The sequence below is a fragment of the Sorex fumeus genome, unplaced genomic scaffold (genome assembly GCF_029834395.1).
Source record: "Sorex fumeus unplaced genomic scaffold, SorFum_2.1 ptg000097l, whole genome shotgun sequence".
NCBI lineage: Eukaryota > Metazoa > Chordata > Mammalia > Eulipotyphla > Soricidae > Sorex > Sorex fumeus.
Window position 1 is genome coordinate 1,665,298 of NW_026606154.1, and position 23,497 is coordinate 1,688,794.

General features: G+C 53.8%; 1 protein-coding gene and 1 non-coding gene across 2 annotated transcripts; one reads left to right on the forward strand and one right to left on the reverse strand.

Moving 5' to 3' along the window:
- Positions 1 to 13,093: 13,093 nt before the first annotated feature.
- LOC130041101 (U6 spliceosomal RNA) lies at positions 13,094 to 13,196 on the reverse strand. Its single transcript, XR_008795052.1, has one exon. It is a non-coding gene; the product is annotated as a U6 spliceosomal RNA (small nuclear RNA).
- A 1,659-nt stretch (positions 13,197 to 14,855) lies between these two features.
- Positions 14,856 to 18,195, forward strand: FABP6 (fatty acid binding protein 6). The gene is made up of 4 exons (XM_056133121.1): positions 14,856 to 14,928; positions 16,193 to 16,368; positions 17,722 to 17,811; positions 18,142 to 18,195. Exons 1-4 carry the CDS (start codon positions 14,862 to 14,864, stop codon positions 18,193 to 18,195), a joined length of 387 nt encoding a protein of 128 aa, XP_055989096.1. The 5' UTR covers positions 14,856 to 14,861.
- Positions 18,196 to 23,497: the final 5,302 nt, after the last annotated feature.

The following is a 23,497-nucleotide window of genomic DNA, read 5'->3' on the forward strand; positions in this document are numbered from 1 at the left end:
CTCACATCCCCACCTCAGTCCTGGGAAAAACAACAACAACAACAGCAACAACAACAAAAAACAACCAAAGCTCTGCAATTAGGAGGCGCTGGGTTTGATCACGGGCACTTCATGGTCCCCTGAGCCCCCCAAGAGCACTGCCAGGTGTGGCCCCCCAAAACCAAACCAAATACACAGTCGGAGCCCCGAGATCTGGCTCTAAGGGCTGGGCCCTGGGCACCGTAGGCTCTGGGCTTCGTCGCCAGCTCCGCAGAGTTGCCCGTGCACCCTTGGGTTCCAGGCCCAAAGCAAAAGAAAGCCAGTAAGACCCGCCACCTGCTCCCTGCCAGGGGCTCCCCCGCCCTCGGAATTACATCCAGGAACCTGCTCTGGCCGCCCCGGGCTCCTTGGCTGCTCCCTTTCACTCCTCTGAGGACAGAGCTGGCCCCCTGCCTGGCTCCAGCACAAAGCCCTCTCCCTCTGTCCTGGTGTGTCCCCCATGCCTCTGACCCTGGGGGCTCTGGTGGGGCAGCAGGTGGGCCCTGTGAGGTGCAGAGAGGTCAGGGGAGGCACAGGCCCTTAAGGATGTCTCTGGTCACAATGGGAGGACACCGTGTCCTTTCCTGGGGTTACTCAGGTGGCAGATTGTGACCTCAAGGGCCCCCTGGCCTCCCTCACTCTCTGTGCTGCGTTGCTTGTGTCTCTGTGGTCATCAAGCTGGGCTCTCTCCGAGAAAGGACTCTTCCTGGAGTAGTCGCAGGCCCTGCCCCCAGAAATGAAAGTGGAGGCGAGAGAGGTGACCCTCCCCCTCCCCGTCCTTATTCCCTGGGACCAGTGCCAGGAGTCCAGGCTGCAGCCAGCGAGCTCGACGCCAGAGGGTGCCCCAGCCTTAAGAGGGTGGGTAGGGCTCCCCGTCCTAGCCAAGTGCTCTCTCTCTCCCCACTGGCGAGTCTTCAAGTCTCCAGCGCTCACTCAGGTAGAGGAAGAGGAGAAGGAACTAACTCCTCACACCATTCCCCGTTCAGTGAAGTGAGACCCAACTGACCCCTTTCCATGCCCCACTCCTGATCAATTTTTTTGATGTGTGTGTGTGGGGGGAGGGCAACCCAGCAGTGCTCAGGGGTTACTCCTGGCTCTGCACTCAGGAATTACTCCTGCTGGTGCTCAGGGGACCCTATGGGATGCCAGGGATGGAACCAGGCCCTGAGCATGCAAGGCAAGCACCCTACCCACTGTACTATCTCTTTAGCCGCACTTCCAGTCTATTTTTTTTTTAAGGGGAGCTCCCAAATGGTGCTCAGGAAATCGGGAGCCCCACCTGTATTTCTTGCCTAACAAGGCCGTGGGTTCAGCTAAAGGGTCTGAGGATGCAATGCTGCTTGGGCCCTGCAGTGCCACCCCAGCAATACTGGGGGGGGGGCCTCCAAGGCTGCCCAGAACCCGGGTTGGGCAAATACCAGGCATGTACTCTCTGCTGGCACCATACACTTTTTTGGGTTTTGTCTTTGTTTGTGATTTCTGGGCCATATCGGGTGGTGCCAGGGGCCATACTGCGAGAGCCAGTGCTGGGACAGCAGGTGGACCCGGTGAGGTGCCAACAGGGCAGCTGAGGCACGTGCAAGGTGTCTCGGGTCACAATGGGAGGACACTGTGTGTCCTGCAGCCCAGGGATGCTGTGGCGCTGGGCTCGCACGCCAAGTCGGCCAAGTCACCTCTGCCTTATCTCCTGGCATCTCTCCCCAATTATTTTGAAATAATCCCCGGGCCTCTCATTACTTCATCTGCAAACCCTTCTCTGTGTATTCATCTGTAAATACTTCCTACTCTTATTTCAGGGTTTTTGGGTTTGAGGCCACCCGGCCAATTATCCAGAGGCTATTCTGCTTGGGAGTTGCTCCTGGCAGAGCTTGGGGGGGACCATGTTTTGGCAGACCCAAAACACACACTCAGTCCCCGGAGCTATTTCTCCAACTCAAAGGATTATTTATTTTTGGGGGATGGTGGTAGTGGTGGTGATGTTTGTTTGCTAGTTTGGGGGCTACACCTGGCAGCTCAGGGCTGACTCTGGCTCCACTTTACGACATTAACATGAGGATGTGACATCACCTGTCCCTGCTGTGAAACACAGCTGGAACCTGCACCTTTCAGGGCTGCGAGGGCGATGTGGCTGAGAGTGTGTGGGGGTGGAAGGGAGTCAGGAGTCTCAGGAGGAGCCTGGCTTTGGGGTTCACCCGAGGGAGCCCCTGCGGGGAATGCAGTGCTGTGCCTCCCGTGGGCCCCTGAACCCTCATGGGGAGAGGCGCTCACCACAATCCGTGCTTCAGTGTGCCTATCTCTGTGATGGAGACTCTGAATCCCACTCTGGCCCCACAGAGGCCGTGGCCACGGGGAGGTCAGCCTCCATCCCTCTCCTGGGGTCTTTTGCTTCGAGTCCTTGCCTCGGAGAGGAAGTCTGCTGAGAGGCCAGAGGACGTTCTCCCTGACCCGCCCCCACCCCCCACCTCCCTGGAACCCTAGCTGGGAAGGAGGAAAGAGAAGCTGAGATCTGGGGCCAGGCTCAGGTGGAGGCCTCCAGCTCCACTTCCTGTGCTCCGGCCCCTGTCTTGTGGTGCTCCATGGTGTGTGTGTGTGTGTGTGTGTGTGTGTCTGACGGCAACGCTTCCCCCCCCCCCCCCCCCCCCCCCGTGACGGGGTTCTGGGGCCAGCGGCGCCCCGGGGGGAAAGCCCCAGACTTTCAGAATGGCAAACAGCGGTGAGGGTGGGTGGGGACAGGCAGGCATTGGGTCTGTGACCTTGGCCAGGGCTCGCCCGCTCAGCATGCTGCCCTGGAAGGTCCTAGGTCAGTGACACCACTGCCCTTCCCCGCAGGTGGCAGCCACTCTGCTTCCCCTATGTCCAGGCAGGCTTCTCTTCTGTCCTCCTCTTTGCACGCACACGAGCACACAAAGCAACCCCCCCACACTCAACACAGGCGCGCGCGCACACACACACACACTCTGCACTTGCACATGACCACATAAAGCAACCCCCGCCTCCAACACACACACACTCAGACACACATGCAAACACACTCTGCACTAGCACATGACCACACAAAAACAACCTCCCCACACTCAACACACACACACATCTGCACTTGCACATAACCACACAAAGCAACTCCCCCACACTCAACACAGGCACACACACACACACTCTGCACTTGCACATGACCACACAAAGCAACCCCCGCCCCCAACACACACACACTCAGACCGACACACACACACACACAAACACACTCTGCACTTGCACATGACCACACAAAAGCAACCCCCCCCACACTCAACACACACACACACACATCTGCACTTGCACATGACCACACAAAGCAACCCCCCTATACTCAACACAGGCACATACACACACACACACTCTGCACTTGCACACGACCACACAAAGCAACCCCCACACACATACACTCAGACATTCTCTCTCCCTCTCCCTCTCTCTTCCTCTCTCTCTCTCTCTCTCCCTCTCTCTCTCTCCCCTCCCTTTCTCTCTCTCTCCCTCCCTCCCTCTCTCTCTCTCCTGGTCAGCACATACTTGGCTCTGGCGGGCCATTTCCAGAGACGTCTGCGTGTTTCCTTCTTCCCACCGCGGACGAGCCCTGCTCCCCTCCTCTTGAGCATCTGTGGTTAAGGTGACATTGGGAGGTGACTGGGTCCAGGCCCTCGACGTGCTCTGTACGGGGTGATGGATTAATGGCGACATGATTAATGACACCACACTCGAAAAAGAGAGGGACTGAGAACTGGGAAAGCTGGGGCTGGGATGGCGGCCTCAGCCGGGAACGGGGCGTTCTCCTGCGCTCATAGCCCTGATGCTGTTCACGTCATGTTCGGAAATGGTTTTCTCAACATGCAGGGACTTTGTGTGTGTGTGTGTGTGTGTGTGTGTGTGTGTGTGTGTGTGTGTGTGTGTCTCTCAGGGGACAGGTTGTTAGGTCACCTTAGGACAACTCAGAGTCGGCTGCACAGTCCTGAAGCTGTAGGTCTGGCTGGAACCATTTTGTCTTGAGTGAGCTACAGTGCCTGTGGGGATGGGGTGGCCTTGCTCAAGGTTTTGATAAAAGAGGAGTGGGCGGGTTGGGGGGGGGAAGTGTCTCAAAAACTTGCTCTGCAGTATGAGAGTGACTGCACCACCGGCTGACGCTTGCCCCTGACTCCCAACAGAGGTGGTTCCTGAGGAGCAAGCAGAAACACGGTGTTCGGGGCTGGAGGGGTAGCAGCCGGCGGACGGCGCGGGCACGGCTGACCCGGGTGCAAGCTGCTGAGACGTCAGGTGCTCATCGCAGACGGGGAGCAGTCCTGGGTTTCCCAGGCACACCCGAGGGATGTGAGGGAGACCGAGAGAGAGGTGGTGGGTGCCCTTCTCGAGGCTGCCACCTTTTTCTCTCCATTTTATGTCACCCGCAGCAGGTTCACAATGTTGGGGCTGAGCGGGAGGGTCCCAGGAGCTACCCAGGGGGCTGACAGGCAGCTCAAACTTCTTCCTTACATGGTGCTCCCTTGCGCACGCGGACGTGTGCGTGCGTGTGTGCGTGCTAGCATGCGAGTGCATGTGTGTGTCTGTGTGTGCGCATGTGTGCGTGCATGTGTGTGTGTGTGTGTGTGTGTGTGTGTGTGTATTAGGGGGTCCAGTGATAATGAGTTTGTAGCCGAGCGTAAATCTGGAGAAAGGCAAGAACCACTGGGCTATCTGTCCACTTGACCTGCCTGTCACTGGCTTTGCTTCCTCTTCCTCTGTCAAAGAAACTCATCAGGCCAAACTCCTGACTCAAAACCCACAAACAAAACATTATACTTTATGGACCACGCCCAGTACCCCCAGGAAAAAAATCACTTCACACTAGAAAAAGAATGGCAGGGATGTGACTCAGTGGTAGAGCACTTGCTTTGTACACGGGTTCAACCCTTACATTATTTATTATTTTTATCGAACATTGTATGAAATGTAAGCACAAAAATTTGCAAATCTGTAACTGTACCTCACGGTGATTCATAAAAAAAAAATAGATAAAAAAAAAAGAAAAAAGAAAAGCTTGGGCTTTTTTTTTTTTTTTTTTTTTTTTTTTTGCTTTTTGGGTTACACCTGGCGATGCACAGGGGTTACTCCTGGCTCTGCACTCAGGAGTTACTCCTGGCGGTGCTCAGGGGACCATATGGGATGCTGGGAATCGAACCCGGGTCGGTCCTGTGCAAGGCAAACGCCCTACCCGCTGTGCCATCTCTCCAGCCCCAAGCTTGGGCATTATTACAAACAGAACTTTTTTTTAAATTTGTTCAGATTATTTTATTTATTTATTTATTTATTTGCTTTTTGGGTCATACCCAGCGATGCTCAGCGGTTACTCCTGGCTTTGCACTCAGGAATCACTCCTGGCGGTGCTCGGGGGACCATGTGGGATGCTGGGAATCAAACCCGGGTTGGCTGCGTGCAAGGCAAATGCCCTACCCGCTGTGCTATTGCTCCAGCCCCTTGTTCAGATTATTTTAATCATGATTTTAACTCACTCTTTGACAGTATCAAGTACATAGTAATTTCCACTTGCTATGTTAGCTTATTTTTGATTATAGAATAGTTCCATATTTACAGAAAATGTGTGAAATTAGTATGAAGCTCTATATCTGTCAGATCCTTTCCGCCCTATTTTTAGTCTCCTAATAAAAAATTTTATATTGGTATGGAAAAAAATTGTAACTCATAGTTTAGTCAAAATATATAGTTGTTTTGAAGAGAGTGGGGGGAAAAACGGTGCGTTTAGGGAGAGACAGGAAGGACGGACGTCATTAAATGAACATGGGCCTGGGTGCTTGGGGGGTCAGGGATGTTTTTCCCAGGGTGTTGTGTGCTGAACCAAACTCATGAACAGTAAAGCTCTCCCTCACTTGCTGCAGATCTAGGTGGCATGGTAAGTCCACGGTCTGGAGGGAAGAGAGAGGTTAGCAGAGAAGGCAGACCCTGGGGGCTGGATCCTGGAAGCCAGTGACCTTAGGCATGCCACCTCCCTCTGTGAACCTCAACCTTCTTATCTGCCAAAAGCTGGATGACAGAGATGGCATCCTTGATCATCAAGATGAGATAAACGATCTGTGATTACTTCCTGAGCCCCAGGCGTGGTTGGGGCGGTCACCTTTGGTCGCCTTTCAACCTCCGCTGCTCTCAGATGAAAGGAATCCATCCCGGTAGCCTCCGATGAGGGGCCACCTCTGAAGGTCCTCATAGCCCAGCAGGCAAGCCTGGATGGACAGCTCTGACCCACCAGAACACCACGCAGTGAGGGAGACCACTGCTATGTCGGCTCACAGAACTGCGTGGCTGATCCCCAGGAGAACCACATCAGGGTGACTGCTTCCTGGTCTCGCTGATGAAAATCAGAAATTAAAAAAGAAAAAATGGGGGCTGGAGAGCTAGTACAGAACGTAGGGTGTTGCCTTGCATGAGGCTGAGCTGGGTTCGATTCCTGGCATCCCATATGGTGCTCTTAGTACCGCTGGGAGTAATTTCTCCTGAATGTAGAGCCAGGAGTAGTCCCAGAACATCTCTGGGTATGGCCCCAAAACTAAAAAAAAATATATATATATATATAATAATAATAATTTAAAAAAATTTTCGGCGTTTGGGCCACAAGATGGGCTACTCTGAAGGATTACTCCTGGCAGTGCTCAGCAACCATATGTGATCCCAGGGATGGAGCTGGAGGCGTCTTTGCAAAGCAAGACCCTAAACCTCTGTCCTCTCTCCAGCCCCTTCCTGCAGGCTCTTAATATCCAATTCATCTCATAATCTAAGTGCCTGCTCCCGATAATGACTTTCCTCCTGGTTATGAGCTGAGAGCAATAGTAGATCCCAATAACTGGAGACTTATTATGGCTAAATTATTGTGAGAGTCCTGCGGAATTACACAGCGCATTAGCAGCAAACCAGTTCATTAGAGATTCATTAGGAATGATTCCCGGGACCGCGGGCAGAAACGCCTCCCACTCAGCCTGCTGGCCATGGCCACGGGGTGGCCGCCTGCAGGAGGATCTGGGGCAAGGTGGCCAGGGCCCAGAGTAGAATTCTCTGCTGGGCCCATGTGGAGAGGAAGGTTGCTGGACAGTTTGGGACTCACCTTTCAGCTTCTTCCTTCTGCCTCTTGGAGTTGGCCTTCTTCAAGTGGGGAGTGGAGTCTTCTTTTCCTGTCCTGGGGAATCACAGAGCAGATAGGTATTACCTGTCTGCATCATTTCCCCTTATACCTTTTCTTTCTTTCCCACTATTTATTTATTTATTTATTTATTTTTGCTTTTTGGGTCACACCCAGTGATGCACAAAGGTTACTCCTGGCTCATGCACTCAGGAATTACTCCTGGCAGTGCTCGGGGGACCGTATGGGATGCTGGGAATTGAACCCGGGTCGGCCGCGTGCAAGGCAAATGCCTTACCCACTGTGCTATCACTCCAGCCCCTTTCCTACTTTTTTATGGCCACACCTGGTGGTGCTCAAGGCTTACTCCTGACTCAGTGTTCAGGGATCTCTCTTAGCAGTGCTCAGGGGGTCATACGTGGTGCCGTGAATCAAACCAGGGGTATGTGAGCACCCCTACCAAGGTGCAGCCCCGCCCCCCCCCCCCCCCCCCCGGGCTCTGCTGTGAAGAAGACTGTTGGAGCAGCTTAGCCAGGGAAGGGTGCCCGTGCTCCAGGAGTGCGGAGGCTGACAACGTGCAAGCGTCAGCATGAGAGGAGCATGCCCGCTGGGCGAGCACTGTGCTGGGTGAGCAGGACCTGGCTGGCTGTGCAACCCACCTCAAGCACCACAGCCAGATGTGTGAGCACTGAGACTGGGCATGTGTGCAGATCGGCTAAGGAAAGTGAAGGGGAAAATGAATGAATGAATGAATGAATGGGCAGGGAGAAGAGACTCTGTTCTCTGGGGAGGCACATCAGGCACCAGTGGAAGCAGGGCCCGGGGGAGGAGGGGAGGAGGCCGGTGCCACTGGCCCTCGCTGACCCTGTGCTGCTTCTCAGAATTTCCCCGGATGATTGGGGCAGGAGCCAGAGTCCAGGTGGGAGGCTGGGGTGGTCCGGGTGGATCAGCTTCCGGGCTCTTCCTTATCTCCACTAGGGTCGCTCTGCCGAGTAAATTGCCCCATAAAACCTCACAGTAATACAGTAATACAGTAATACATGAGCCGTTTGAGTTCATTTACCCTTTCTGGAAAGTTCCTAGGGAGGGAACATGCAATGCCAGTGGAAGAAAGGAAGAGAGGGGTGTGGGCGGGAGGCAGGCTACAGGCTCAGGCTCCAGAGAGGGGACAGGGCATGGCTGAGTCAGGCCTTGCTGTGCCAAGGTCCTTCCCACTGACCTCGGAGGGGGTTTGCTCAAGGAGAAATCGGTCCTGGCTATGCAGAGGGCATCACTGGGATGGGAGGAGAGGCCCCCCGGGGAACCCACCTGGCCCATCCCTCTGCTCCTGCCACAGACCCTCTGCGACCCCTGCAGGGGGGCCTGTCAAATGCCAGTCTCAGGGCCCCACCCAGAGTCACCAGGTTAGAACTGCTGGGACCTATTTAGTTCCCCTTTTTTAGATGCCTCCTTGGCTTTTTGGGTCATACCCGGTGATACTCAGGGGTTACTCCAGCACTCAGGGATTACTCCTGGCAGTGCTTGGGGGACCATATGGGATGCTGCGAACCAAACCTGGGTTTTTCTGTGTGCAAGGCAAATGCCCGACCTGCTGTGCTATTTCTCTGGCCCCCCAATTTTTTGTTTTGTTTTGTTCGGGGGTCACACCTGGCTGTGTTCAGGGTTCATTCCTACCTCTGCACTCCAGGATCACACCTGGTGGTACTTGGGGCGGGGGGGGGGAGGGGGGGATGAACTGTACTGGATGTCAGAGATCCAGTCCTGGCCTGCTGCATGCAAGGCAAGCACCCTTCCAGCTCTGGCCCAGAAGCTGTCCCCTCACCCCCTCAGCAGCCTGCCACCAAGCCCACGCTCTGATGAACACAGCTTCACTGTCTGACTGACACTAACAAATCAAATAAAAATCCGTGGTCTTGTGGTGCCTGCCAGGTATGCAGCTCCTGGAAGTGCAAAATGCAGCCTCTCTCCTTGGAGGGATGTGACTGGACCTGGGAGATAAATGACAACCTGGTTATATTCATGCAACAACAACAACCGAGAGAGAAATTCAAAATAATAGGCAGGTAGGAAGGGAGCAGTGCCATGCCGTGAACACCTGGCCCCCCGGCTTCTGAGCTCAGCACTTGGCCACAAGCCCTCATCGACCTCTGCCCGAAGTCTGGAGAGCCAGGGACACGGCACTGTGTGGAGTCAAGAGCACAGGTCCTGCAGGGGGGAGGCTGGGGTCCAGCCCGGGCACTGCATGGTTCGCTGAGCACCACCAGGCACAAAGCCCCTCAGCACTTCTGGCGGTGGCTTCTACTTTTGTCACTGTCACTGTCACTGTCCTCCCGTTGTTCATTGATTTGCATGAGCGGGCCCAGTAATGTCTCCATTGTGACACCTATTACTGTGTTTGGCATATCGAATACGCCACGGGGAGCTTGCCAGGCTTTGCCATGCGGGCGGGGGCAGGAGGCTCCTGCCCCTGCGCCTGGCTGTCCTCACCGGGGCCCCTTGGAGGGGAGCGGGTTGAGTTTCCCTCCCCGCCCCAACCAGGGCTCCGGCAGCCAAAGACCTCCAGAACCAGCCACCATCATGCTGAGACCACTCTCCGCACACATGAAGGTACCGGCAGAGGAACAAAGGCATGCGGGTCCCGGGGCTGAGATCTCCAAGCCTGCTTGGATCGGGGCTGAGCATCCTCCACCCAGATCCTCCAAATCCCAGTAGGCAGGGGTCACACCCACCAACTGGCCCCCTGGCGCAGTGTAATCCTATCAACGGCCAAAACTCAGACTATAAAACTCAGCTCCCAGAACCGCGCGGCTGCGAATCTCATTCCTACTTTGGACAAACTGGCAGGCTACCGAATGTAACCTGCCCACACGGCAGAGTCTGGCAAACTCTCCATGGCGTACCCAATATGCCAAATACCAGTCACAATGAAGGGTCTCATTCTCCTAACCCTGGAAGAGCCTTGAATATGGCACTTTTTAAAAAATCTCATGGCTAGGATGAAGGAGATGTTACTGGGGCCTGCTTGAGGCAATCGACGAATAACAGGATGGTCGTGATCGTCGTGATCACCATGTGGGCGAGATACTCTCGGTAGCTTCCCGGGCTCCCTGAGAGGGGCGGAGGAATCGAACCTGGGTCGGCCAGGTTGGCCCTGTGCAAGGTAAACGCCCTACCCGCTGTGTCATCGCTCCACCCCGGCTTCGACTTCAAAAACCTAAAACCATAACAGCAACAATTCCTGGGATATAGTGTTGGGGATGGCACATGCTGCCAGCTTAGTGGGGCCTGCAGGGTCCAGGGGGCCACATGAGGAGCAGGGATAAGGCAAGCACCCTACCGGCTGTACTCTCTCCAGCCCCACGGTTCTTTTGTTTTGCTGTTCTCCTTTTGGCGCCACACCCAGGTGTGATGGGGGCTATTCCTGGCTCTGCAATCAAGAATCATAGCTGGCGGTTGCCTGGGAGACCATATGGGATGCCGGGGATGGAACCGGGGTCAGCTGCATGCAAGGCTGTTCTATGGCTCTGGCCCAGCCCAGAGTTACGAATGAGTAAGTTAAGGGCCTGGAGTGATAGCACAGCGGGAAGGGCAACTGCCTCGCATGCGGCCGACCAGGGTTCGATTCCTCCATCCCTCTAGGGGAGCCTGGCAAGCTACCGAGAGTATCCCACCCGCACGGCAGAGCCTGGCAAGCTCCCTGTGGCATATTTGATATGCCAAAAACACTAACATCAAGTCTCACAGTGGAGACGTTACTGGTGCCCGCTCGAGCAAATTGATGAACAAACGGGAGGAGAGTGCTACAGCGCTAAGTTAAGGGCTGGGTGTTCAGCTCAGGGCTAGAGCATTTGCCATGCATATGTGAGACTCTGGGTTTGACCCTTCCCTGATTAGCTGGACCCTTAGGGAACATCGGGGGTCTGCTCCCAGAGTTACTCCATGTTGTGACTGCCTATTTATCCACCTGGGTCTCCTCTGAGATTTGAGGACAGACACAGGGTGATTTGCAAACCTCAGCACTAACACAGGAAAATCAGGTCATGGGGCTATTAACCATACCCCACCCCCACCCCCTTTCCTCTGGCCATTACAAGCAGAGGCTCTGCACAGTGGGGTGTCCTAAAAGGGGTAACCCTACAGGTTGGAATTATTGGGTTCCCTGGAGAAGTTAATTTACAGAATTCACTGGAAGGACAATTTGAATTTGGAAAGACGGATGCAAGAAGGCAGGAAGGTGAAATTCCACAGCGGCCACTTCCCCCACGATTAGTGACCCCGGGACTCCATCTCCTGCACCTCTAAGTCTCTTCAGAGAAATACCCACCCCTCCCGGCCCTTCTGCTGTCACCTTGGATAGAACTGATGTCCTAATTATTGCCGCGAAATCATTTTTCTGAGGTTTACCAGAAACTCTGTGGCTCCCGTGCCCGGACAGGGTGACAGAGTGACTGCACCCACCTGGAAACCCTTTTCCATAGCGAATGCTGCCGAGAGGTCAAAAAGACCAATCCAAAACTACCCCTGAGTTTTCATTTTCGTTAGAAAGAACAGCAACAAAAAGATAAGCGCGAAGAGGTCTGTGTGCACCAGGGGAACCGTGGAGGTGATTAGAGAGGAAACAAAGAGGTGGGAGGAAGAAGCATTTGCTGCTTGCCCAGATTTGAGCTTTTATCTTTTATTTTGGTTTTTGGGCCACACTCAGCAGTGAGCCTGGGTGATTCCTGGCAGGACTCAGGGGCCACATGGGGTGCCAGGGATCGAACCCGGGTCGACTGCATGCAAGACTACCCTGCACTATTGCTCCAGTCCCTAAGATTCTTATTTTTTTTAAATTTTTATTTATTTTTTTGCTTTTTTGAATCACACCTGGCGATGCATAGAGGTGACTCCTGGCTCTGCACTCAGGAATTACTCCTGGCGGTGCTCAGGGTAATTTGGAATGCTGGGGATCAAACCCGCGTCGGCCAAGTGCAAGGCAAACGCCCTACCCGCTGTACTATCTTCCTGGCCCAAGAGGTGGATTTTTACCTCTTGGGTAAAAATGATGGCACAATATGTGAGGCCGGGGGAAAGGCCATCTGAGGAAAGTAACAAAGATTTCTCAATACTGAGTTCTGAGCAATTTGGTACCTAGGCTGTCTGGGTGTAGAACTTCCAACTCGGCAAGTATGTATCTTTTTTTTTTTTTTTTGGAAAACTTCAGAACTACTTTTTTTTTTTTTAATTCAGTTGGGAAAAACATTCAGAGATTTCAAAAGGGAAAAGTTCACAGAAGCTACATTTGTAGAATATTTATAAAAACATGTATCTTAAGGACTATATGTTCTAGATACCTTCACTTTGTGTTTCCGCTCAAGGAGATACTTTAAACTCTAGAAAGAAGTTCATTTAATGAGGTAAGCTGGAATTTCCTTAGAAGTCCCAGAGTAAGCAGCAATTTGCAGCAACTAATGTGGTGGTTTGTTAAAATGTGGGACTGTGTTTATAGACGAATGCCAAGCCAAGAAAAATAGATATATACTATTGCATTTACATGGTGACCATACGTATCTTTTGTTTGTTTGTTTGTCTCTTGGGCCATACTTGGTGATGCTCAGGGGTTATTCCTGGCTCTACACTCTGTGTTCAGGAATCATTCTTGAAGGTGCTCAGGGAACTGCATGTGGCACGGGGGAAAGCAAGGTCAACTCCTTAACCCATTAGGACGGATTTCTAATTTTATTTTTTGCCGGGTTTGATTCCTCCACCCCTCTCGGAGAGCCCGGCAAGCTACCAAGAGTATCTTGCCCGCATGGCAAAGCCTGGTAAGCTCCCCGAGACGTATTTGATATGCCAAAAACAGAAACAACAAATCTCACAATGGAGATGTTACTGGGCCCGCTCGAGCAAATCGATGAGCAATGGAAGGACAGTGCTACAGTGCTACAGTGACTTTTAAAAAAAAAAAATACGGAATGCTTCAAGAATTTGCATGTCATCCTTGTGCAGGGGCCATGCCAATCTTCTCTGTATTGTTCCAATTTTAGTATATGTTTAGTATATGTGCTGCCGACGTGAGCACTACAGTGCCCTTTGAGTCACACCCAGCGATACACAGGGGTTACTCCTGGCTCTGCACTCAGGAATTACTCCTGGCAGTGCTCAAGGGACCCTATGGGATGCTGGGGATCGAACCCGGGTCGGCTGCGTGCCAGGCAAACGCCCTACCCTCTGTGTTATCACTCCAGCCCCTAGAAAGGATTTTTAAAAAATGTCCTTAAATGATGTTGAAAGCTTTTAGTAGCAAATATATCTATGGCACACTGCATCTGAGTTTGGGTAAGTTACCTTGTCTGGTTTGCTTTTCTGTTTGTTTGTTTGCAAGTGTGTGTGTGTGTGTGTGTGTGTGTGTGTGTGTGTGTGTGTGTGGTGGGGGGCACACCCAGCAGAGTTCAGGTCTTACTCTTGACTCCGGGATTACTCTTGGTAGGCTCGGGGGACCATAGGGAATCCTGGGGATTGAACCAGGGTCAGGTGTGGGCAAGGCAAGCGCTATCTCTCTAGCCTCTACTTACCTTCTCTGAACCTCTGCATCCTCCTTGGCCAACTGAGACAACTATACTTGCTGGAGTAGATCTGATGATGAAGTGAGATAATCCAGAGTCTGGGTGCTATCTCAACGGGCTGAGGGCATGCTTTGCATGTCGGCCCACTTGGGTTCATTCTTCAGCACTACATGGTACCTCCAGTACCACAGGGAGCAGCTACCCCTGAGTACAGAGTGCGGGATAGGCCTGGAGCACCACTGGGTGTGGGCCAAAAATCAAACTAAAAAGAAAAACAGACAAAAAGTGAGATGATCCGTGTAAAAGACCCACTCACCAGCAGCAGGTCCAATGCATTAAAAAGAATAAATGTTGGCCATGGTATCACTGTTATCCCACCACCCTGAAGACTAACAAGGGGAAATTCTCATGTAGGCTAGCGCCTCTAGGCAGAGATGCACGCTGCTATTAGCCATACTCTCCCTCCCCCAGGAAGGAAGGAGAGTGAGTGATATAAAAATTTTAGATTCTGGAGCCGGAGTGATCATACGGCGGGGAGGACATTTGCCTTGCACATGACCGACCTAGGTTTGACCTCCGTCATCCCATATGGTCCCCTGAGCACTGTGAGGGATAATTCCTGTGGGCAGAGATAGGAGTCAGTCCTGAGCCTTGCCTGGTATGACCCAAAAAGTAAAAAAAAAAAAAAAAAAAAAAAAAAAAAAAAAATATATATATATATATATATATATATATATATAGAGAGAGAGAGAGAGAGAGAGAGAGAGGCATGAACTTGAGGGAGTGAGCCTGTGCTTCCTCTGGGGTCCTTGCTGCCCGAGCTGCGTCTCTTAGCCAGCTGGACGCACTTTGCTGGAGTGGATGGCTGGGGCAGAGAGCCCTGATGGAGGCTGGGAGGGTCGAGTTGGTGGCCCCACACCCCCTCTGCAGGCCTGGCGCTGGGCTGGGATGGCAGCCAGATTCCCCCAGGGTGAACGACCTCAGCCTGTGCCCCGCGGGTCCTGCCCATATCATAAACTGGCAAAGGCTTCCTCTTCTGGGCGTTGGCCCGCGGTGGGGTGACTTGGGGGCTGTGTGTCTGGATTGTTTATAAGCGGGGCCGCCACCGGGCACCTCTGCACTCACTCCTGCCCGCCTCAGCCTGCCTTGTCCTGGTCTCCGGCACCATGGCCTTCACTGGCAAGTACGAGATCGAGAGCGAGAAGAACTATGATGAGTTCATGAAGCGTCTGGGTGAGTGAGCACTGACCTCCAGGGCTCTGCGATAGCAACCGGGGACTAGGACCCCCAGCTCCAGGGGGTTTCACCTATTTGTGTGGTACCTACTTTGTCCAGACTATGGACAAGGTCGAGAAACACCAGGTGCTTGACTTTGCCTTTTATTTATTTTTTGCGGCTTTTTGGGTCATTCCCGGCAATGCTCAGGGGTTACTCCTGACTCTGCACTCAGGAATTACTCCTGGCCTGGCGGTGCTCGGGGGACCCTACGGGATGTCAGGAATTGAACCCGTGTGCCAGACAAACACCCTCCCTGCTGTACTCTGGCCCGGCTCCTGGCCTTCAAAACACTTAGAGCAGTTCCACTCACTGATGGGAAACTTGAGGCCCAGAGAGGTTGTGCTAGGAGTCGAAGATCACACAGCTCTAGTCAAGTGGAGATATGATTCATTCATTCACTGGTTTGGGTTTTTGTGTGTGAATGTGTGGTGGTGGGCGGGGGGGGGGGCACATCTGGAGATGCTCAGGGGTTACTCCTGGCTCTGCACTGATGAATTACTCCTGGTGGTGCTTGGGGATCCCCCTTGGTGGGTTCAGGGGACCATATTGGATGCCAGGGATTGAACCCAGATTGGCTACATGCAAGGCAAGCTCCCTACCAACTATTGTAGCTCTCTAACCCCTGGATTAGTATATTAATTTACTTATTTAGGTTTCTGGGCCATAGCGGCTGTGCTCAGGGCTTACACTGGCTCTGAATTCCGTAATCACCCATGGTGGAACTCAGAGGACCATTTGGGGTTTCTGTGATTGAATCCAGGTTGACTGAATGCAGGGCAAGTGCCCTATCCACTGTACTATCTATCCAACTGTTTCATTTTTCTTTTGGCTACACCGGCCGTGCTCAGGACTTACTCCTGGCTCTGTGTTCAGGGGTCCCCCTGATGGGCTCGGGGGACCGGCCATGTGCAAGGCAAGCGCCCTACCTGCTGTACTATTGTTCCAACCCCCGGAGACCCAATGACTTGAATAGAATCCGGGTACCTAGGACAAGCAGACCAACAGACCAAGGCTCATTGCTCCTTGCCGTCCCATTTTGTGGTTGAAAACTTGTGGCTCGGTGGGGGACTGGTATGGGGGGCCTGAGCCACACAGCCTCTGGCAGGATGGGAATGAGAACTGGTCACGCGAGGCCAGCTGTGTGGGGAGAGGGACCTCTCCCCCAAGTCACGGGCTCGTGAGTAGCCTCACGACTGGTCTGTTTGTCCCCGGGGGCTAGGGCTCCCCAGTGAGGCCATCGAAAAGGGCCGCAACTTCAAGATCGTCACGGAGGTGCAGCAGGACGGGCAGAACTTCACCTGGTCCCAGCACTACCCCAGTGGCCACTCCATGACCAACAAGTTCGTCATCGGCAAGGAATGCGACATGGAGACCATGGGGGGCAAGAAGTTCAAGGTAAGAGGCTGCCGGACCGCTGCCCACCTTGGTCCCCACCCCCGCCTACACTCTTCGGCAATGCCCCTGAGCATGGCACCCAGCACCAAGACCAACTCCTTGGGCAGTTTTGCCGTGAGGCAGGTTTTAATTCTCCGGGCCAGGAATAATCCAGACAGTCACAGGTGTGCTCTCTGCCAAGACTCCCTCTCCCGGGAGCCAGTTGAAGGGCTGCATATACTCTCCCCTCTTGGATGGGGCCTCTGGACTTGGGCCCACTCCAGGAGGGGGAGGGGAGGACACCCACCTTCCCCCACAGACCACGCTCCAGTCCCAGAAACCTGCCTTCTCCCTTGCCCTGCACCCGACGTGGCCTCCAGGCTATAGTTCGGGTCCGGAACTGCACTCACCTAAATTTAAATACCACAGTCTCCGGGCTGAGAGACGGCTCACCCAGTGGGAGCATGTGCAGGAGGCCGGGGGGTCCCAGCAACCTAACCGGGTGCAGTCACCGGGCGCTGAGCTGGGAACTGCTCCTGAGAAAACCAGACAAATATTTCGAAGCGTCTCAGGGGAGCATAAAAGAGAAAGGCGGCTGTTTGTCCCGCCAGACATCCCCCCACGTGGGGTCCCCAGTGGCTGCCCGCTTGACTGGGAGGGCGGGAGGGTGCTTTGTCCTCCAGGCTGCCCTGACATTCATACTCATGGATATCCTGCCCAGGCAGCAGTCTCCCAGGTTGCATGTGTGTGTGTGTGTGTGTGTGTGTGTGTGTGTGTGTGTGTGTGTGTGTGTTGGGGGGTGCCGGGGATTGAATCCAGATTGGCTGCCTGCAGAACACCTGGAGATGCTCAGGGGTTCCTCCTGGCTCTGCACTAAGGAATTACTCCTGGTAGTGCTTGGGGTTCCCCCTCAGTGGGCTCGGGGGACCATACAGGATGCCGGAAATTGAACCCAGATTGGCTGCATGCAGGGCAAGCTCCCTACTTTCTGTTCTAGCTCTCCACCCCCTGGATTAATTTATTTCTTTACTTATTTAGGCTTCTGGGCCACAGCAACTGGGCTCAGGGCTTGCTACCTAGATGGGTTACGTGGGCTGTGTGCTATGGCAATGCTGCAGTCACGCCTGGGACAAACGGTCGTCACCTTTGTGACAACCCATTCGCTTAAGGGGACGTGAGGGTTTTGGGGGTTTCCCATATATTCCAGGCCCGACTGGGGGGGTCCTTTGTACAGCCCTCCCCTGTAGAAATGGCCCAAGGGAGGGATATGACAGCCCGTAGCCCCCCTACACTGCAGAGCAGAAGCTCAGACCCCAGAGGCACACTTGCTCTCGCTGGCCGGGTGTGGGGCTCAGTGTCACGCCTCTCTTCCAGGCCACCGTGCAGATGGAGGGGGGCAAGGTGGTTGTGGACTTCCCCAACTACCACCAGACCTGTGAGATCGTGGATGGCAAGCTGGTGGAGGTGAGCATGTGGCCGGTTCCAACCTGGGCTCCTCTGGGCAGCTGGGCAGGCCTCTGTGGGACCCCACTGAACCCCTAGGGGGATGGGAAGGGCCAGCCGGGAGGGCATCTCCAATACAAAGGGACACGGCACCGCCACGTCGCGCTGGTACCCTCGTGGCGCTGAGTCCACGCTGGAACTGAGGATCCCGGCCCAAGGGTGAAGCCCAGAGAGGTGGTCCTGGGCTCGCTTCTCCCAGGGCAGGGCCGGGCCCGTCCTTCCTCTAGCCGTGCCTGTGGCAGCCGGGGCCCCAGACCTAACTCTACCTCCCGTTCTGGCTGTTTCTCTCAGATTTCTACCATCAGCGGCGTGACCTACGAGCGTGTGAGCAAGAGGCTGGCTTGAGCCACTGTGGCCTCCCAGGGCCCGAAGCACCCATAAAACCCCAGAATAGATCTTGTACTACCACCAACCTTCGGTCTTTTTGTTTTTACTGGGACCCTGGAGGGGTGTGTGTGTCTGGGTTTTGGCTGGGTGGGGGCAAGAAGCCTTGGGGACTTGGGGGCTGCCCTAAGATCTGGGCTGGATGTCCACCCCAACTGGGATATATATTTGCATGTGGATGGAATATTCTGGATCCTGGGGGGTAGTGGACAGAGGGTCAGTGGAAGCATGAGGGTCCCCCTGGCTGGCCCCTTGAGAGAGGTGACACGTGACCGCCCCGATGGAATCCAGGCAGGCCTGTGTGAGAAGGCGGGTGGGCCTCAGAACGGTCCCCCCACACACCCTCACCAGCGCTAAGGTGGGAAGGAGCCCAGAGACAGATGCAGGGCCAGCCAGGGAAGGCCATCAGCCTGCCCGGCCCTGCCTGTTCACTGGCCCCAGCTCACCTGCAGTACGGTCAGCGAGGGGTTAGAGAAATGGGGCCAGGAGCTGGCACAGAGCATGGGAAGGGCAGCAGGTCCGTGAGGGGCTGGGGGCCTGGGCCAGCTGGCAGGGTCATATTGAAGGGGTCGGAGGTGAGGTCTCCGAGCTGAGCTGCGCTGGGAAGGGGTTCTCACTTACGTTCAGGTTGTGCCTCCCAGGACTTGGTTAGTCCAGCCTGGAGGGCCTCCCCTCACTTCCTCTGGCCTCTGGAGCTGGTGTGTGACAGTTCATGTACATGTATTGGAGTGGAAACGTCATATCCCTCTAATCATGGAAAGTCCACATCGTTTGCCACTAATAGAAACCACGGGGCTGGAGCGATAGCACAGCGGGTAGGGTGTTTGCCTTGCACACAGCCAACATGGCCGACCCGAGTTCGATTCCCCTCTCGGAGAGCTCGGCAAGCTACCGAGAGTATCTTTCCCGCACGGCAGAGCCTGACAAGCTACCCGTGACGTATTCAATATGCCAAACACAGTAACAACAAGTCTCACGAAGGAGATGTTACTGGGCCCGCTCGAGCAAATCGATGAACAACAGGAGGACTGTGACTGTGACCACCAGAAACCACGCAAGACTCGGCACTCAACCACAGTGATTTCTAGCTGGGGGTCCACTCAGAAGCCCGAGTCTCCCCTGGTGACCAGGAGGAACCCCCAGGTGGCATCAAGGCCAGACAAGCTCCCCCCCAAATCAATCAGGACAAAGGTTGCCAGAAATCAGGGCACACACCCGAGAGTCTCATCGCCCGAGGGGTCCTGGTAGCCTCTTGGGCCTGGACACAGGTTTGCCCAGTCCACACAGAGACTGGCACATGGCTGGAGCCTCCCAAGTGCCACCTGACTCTTAGAAGGTCCTCCCAGTCTATGGGGCCAGAGTGATAGTACAGCGGGTAGGGCACTTGCCTTGCCTGTGGCCAACCCGGGTTTGATCCTTGGCATCCCATATGGTGCCCTGAGACCTGCCAAGAGTGATCCCTGAGTGCAGAGCCAGGAGTAACCCCTGAGAACGTCTGGGTGTGGCCTCCAAACTAAAACAGAATGGAAATGTCCTCCTGGTCCCTGGCATCGCCTTGCTCTGGTCAGCCCTGGCCTGGCTCTGCATGGACAGCTCAGCCCTGCTTCCTTCCTTTCTCCTCCTCCACTGTCCTGAGACCTGTTTATCTTTTAAAGAACTTCCCGATGCCACCCCACCTCCCCCCTGGCCGGCCAGGACCCCATAAATCTCATCACTTTGCCAGGGCTTATTGCTAATTAAGTGAACTAGGTAAGCATTAAATGAAACTAGCAGAGTTGCTCCTTCCCCTCCAGACGGGATAATTACTCATAATGAGCTGGGATAATAAGTCTCTAACTAAAAGAGAGTAATCATAATTAAGCGAAAAATCCAAGCGCCCCAGAGTGAGAGGAGGACTATTTCCACCTCCAAACTGATTTCAGGGAAAATTCAAACTGTCGGCAGGGGGACATGCTGAGGTTGGTGTTGTTACACACTCAGAGACCATGGAACCTCAGGACTTCAGAACGTAGCGAGTTTAAACGCTGTGTTTCGCAGCTAGAGAAACTGAGGCTCAGAGAGGGTAAGCGATTTATCCAAGGTCACACAGCAGAGCCAGGTAGGGTGGCTGCTACCATGGGAGAAGGAGAGACTCTGTTCTGTGGGCATCCGTCAAGGAGGCATTCCAGGGCAGGAGGAGGGCGGTGACTAAGCGTGGACACTGCCCCCTGGGACTTCTGTGGAAGTTCCCACCTGGGGGAAGTTTCTCCCTCCAGGTCTCCCCCTGTAAGAAGGCTAGCAGTGGTACTTACCGAGAGAGTGGCTGTGTTTTGTGTTCCCTCTCTATCAACTCCTGCATCTTATCGCCGCTGTCATCATGCCAGGGAGAGGCATCGATGTCCCTTCCATCAGCTTGTGAGGCTGGTGGGCACGCGGTTAAATCTCCTCTGAGTGTTGAAACCTTCCCTTGCCGGGTCAAGGGGTTTTGTAAAGATAAAGGGTGGAAATCCAGAGTCATGTCCACTGTCCAGCTCCCTGGACCTGCCAAAGGCGACTTGGGAGACCAAGAAGCTGTCCCCAGTGTTCCTAGTCAGGCAGCACCTGGGAGACTCAATTCCAGTCCGACTGTCCCAGTCCTTCTCCCCAAAACCCTTGGGAGTCCTCCCAGGCTGTCAGGGAAACCACTTCAGCCCCTCCCCCCCACCAGCCAAGGCCACCCAAGCTGCAGAGAAACCCTCTTCCCCACATCTGAGTGGAAGGACCATCACTAGGTGGCGCTGTGCCACCTGCCCGCTGCCCCTGACTGACCTGGTTTAGGTTGGGGCGTTGGCCAGGGGGGTGTGGGGTGGGTGGGGCACGCAGTGAAGTCCTGGGCGACTGTGCCTTGGTGCAGGTGGGTGTGCGCCATTTACAGTGCCAAGGCCACGTGGCTCCCCTTGAAAGGCATACCTCGGTGTGAAACCCGGCGGCCTCGAGACTCCCTGAATCTTAGCATCCTCATTAAAAACTGGGATGCTAGATGCGTGCTGAGAGTAGGCTATAGACCGAACACGATGGCTACTCAATACCTCTATTGCAAACCACAACACCCCAAAGGAAAGAAAGAGCAAGAGGGAATGCCCTGCCACAAACACAAGGCGGGGTGGGGGGGTAGGGTGGGCTACTGGGATCATTGGTGGTGGAGAATGGGCACTGGTGGAGGGATGGGTACTTGATCATTGCATAACTGAAACCCAAGCACGAAAGTTTGTAGGTCTACAACTGTACCTCATGGTGTTTCACTAAAAAAAAAAAAAATAAGGATATATAATTTTTTTCTTTTTTTAATGGTGGAAAAGGGGCTGGAGTGATAGCACAGTGGATAGGGCGTTTGCCTTGCACATGGCCGACCTGAGTTCGATTCCCAGCATCCCATATGGTCCCCCGACCACTGCCAGGAGTAATTCCTGAGTGCAGAGCCAGGGGTCACCCCTGTGCATCGTCAGGTGTGACATTCCCCCCCCCAAAAAGGTGGAAAGATATGCCATTATGTTGAGGACGGGTTAAAAAAAAAGAGTTGTATAAAGCAACAAAATGGGAGACTAACACCCAGGAATGGCCGAGATTAGTACCAGGAATTTTGCTCCATGACTTGAAGGCCAGCCACACGTGCTAGGTGAAAAGGAAGCTCAGATAGAGAAGAGAGCACCAAATAAAGGGTGTTGTGAGGATTCTCCCAGGGTGGGAGAAGCATGCTGAAAGTAGTCTATAGACCAAACATGATTGCCACTCAATGCCTCTCTTGCAAAACACAGTACCCAAAAGAAGAGAGAGAGAGAACAAGGGGGAATGCCCTGCCACAGAGACAGGGTGGGACAGGGGGGTTGGGGGGTGGGAGGGATGCTGGGACCCGTGGTGGTGGAGGATGGGCACTGGTGGAGGGATGGGTGCTTGATCATTGTATAATTGATACCCAAGCACAAAAATCTGTAAGTCTACAACTGTACCTCATGGTGTTTCACTAATAAAAAAAAAGTTAAAAAAAGAGTTGTAAGGGAAGTTGGTGGAGGGGGGTGGCATGGGGGCAGAGATAGCTCATGCTTTGCATACAAGAGGCCAGACTTGGTCCCTGGCACTGAATATGGTCCCCTGAGCGTTGCCAAGTAGGGACTCTGAGCACAGAGCCAGGAGTAGCCTCTGAGCACTGCTGAATGTGGGCCCCAAACTGAGCAAACTAACAAACAAGATTGCAGGGCGTGGATCATGGGGTCATGCAGGGCCCACGGTGTTCTGCTGGTGGGCACCTGGGCTGCGCTTCGGGAGCAGAGGAGTGACCACCGTCCCTGGCTGTGAAGACCATTCCTTGGGACTTGCTACAGGGACTGTCCAGCTCCCTGGACCTGCCAAAGGCGACTTGGGAGACCAAGAAGCTGTCCCCAGTGTTCCTAACCAGGCAGCACCCGGGAGACTCGATTCCAGTCTGATCCTCCCATTTTGCAGATGAAACCAAAAAAGGCAAGAGGGTTACGATCTGCCCACATCCATACGGCTAAGGAGACCGCTGGGCCCCTGATCAGGGCTGGGGAGTAACTTCCTGGTCAGAGCAAGACCAGAAGAAGTTTGACTCCTGCAGTTCTTCTTCTTCTTATTTTTATTTTATTATCATTTTTATTATTTTTGCTTTATCGGGTCACACCCGGCAATGCACAGGGGTTGGTTACTCCTGGCTCTGCACTCAGGAATTACTACTGGCGGTGCTCAGGGGGCCATATGGGATGCTGGGAATCGAACCCGGGTGGGCTGCGTGTTACTAACCTGCAAGGAGTTTTACTGTGTAAAACATCCTTATAAATTTAATTTAAAAATCAAATAAAAAAACCCGATTTTCTGTTATGCTTTTGGGTCACACCTGGCGATGCTCAGGGGTGACTCCTGACTCTGCACTCAGGGGTCACTCCTGGCGGTGCTGGGGGACCCTACAGGATGCCGGGGATCAAGCCTAGGTTGGTCTCATGGAAGGCAAGCACGTCACCTGCTGCACGCTCTCTCCAGACACCAACTCCACCCCCCTCCCCGCAAACAAAAAAGTAATTTTTTTCTTTTTGGGTCACACCTGGCGATGCACAGGGTTTACTCCTTGCTTTTCTTTTCTTTCTTAATTTTTTTTTATATCATCAGGATTTTATTGGTTTTTTACTACATCTCAATCATTGTTCTACATGCTTGGTGTGAATTACATCACTGAATTAACATAACAACCCTCTGAGGTAGATACTTGATAGAAAGAAAAGCAGAGGATTACTCC

Excerpts from the sequence above, each read along its gene's own strand:
- FABP6 (XM_056133121.1), top strand. The coding sequence starts at position 14,862 with ATGGCCTTCACTGGCAAGTACGAGATCGAGAGCGAGAAGAACTATGAT. Across the intron at positions 16,369-17,721 it reads TGGGGGGCAAGAAGTTCAAG|GCCACCGTGCAGATGGAGGG; the intron begins GTAAGAGGCTGC and ends CCTCTCTTCCAG. Across the intron at positions 17,812-18,141 it reads TGGATGGCAAGCTGGTGGAG|ATTTCTACCATCAGCGGCGT; the intron begins GTGAGCATGTGG and ends TGTTTCTCTCAG.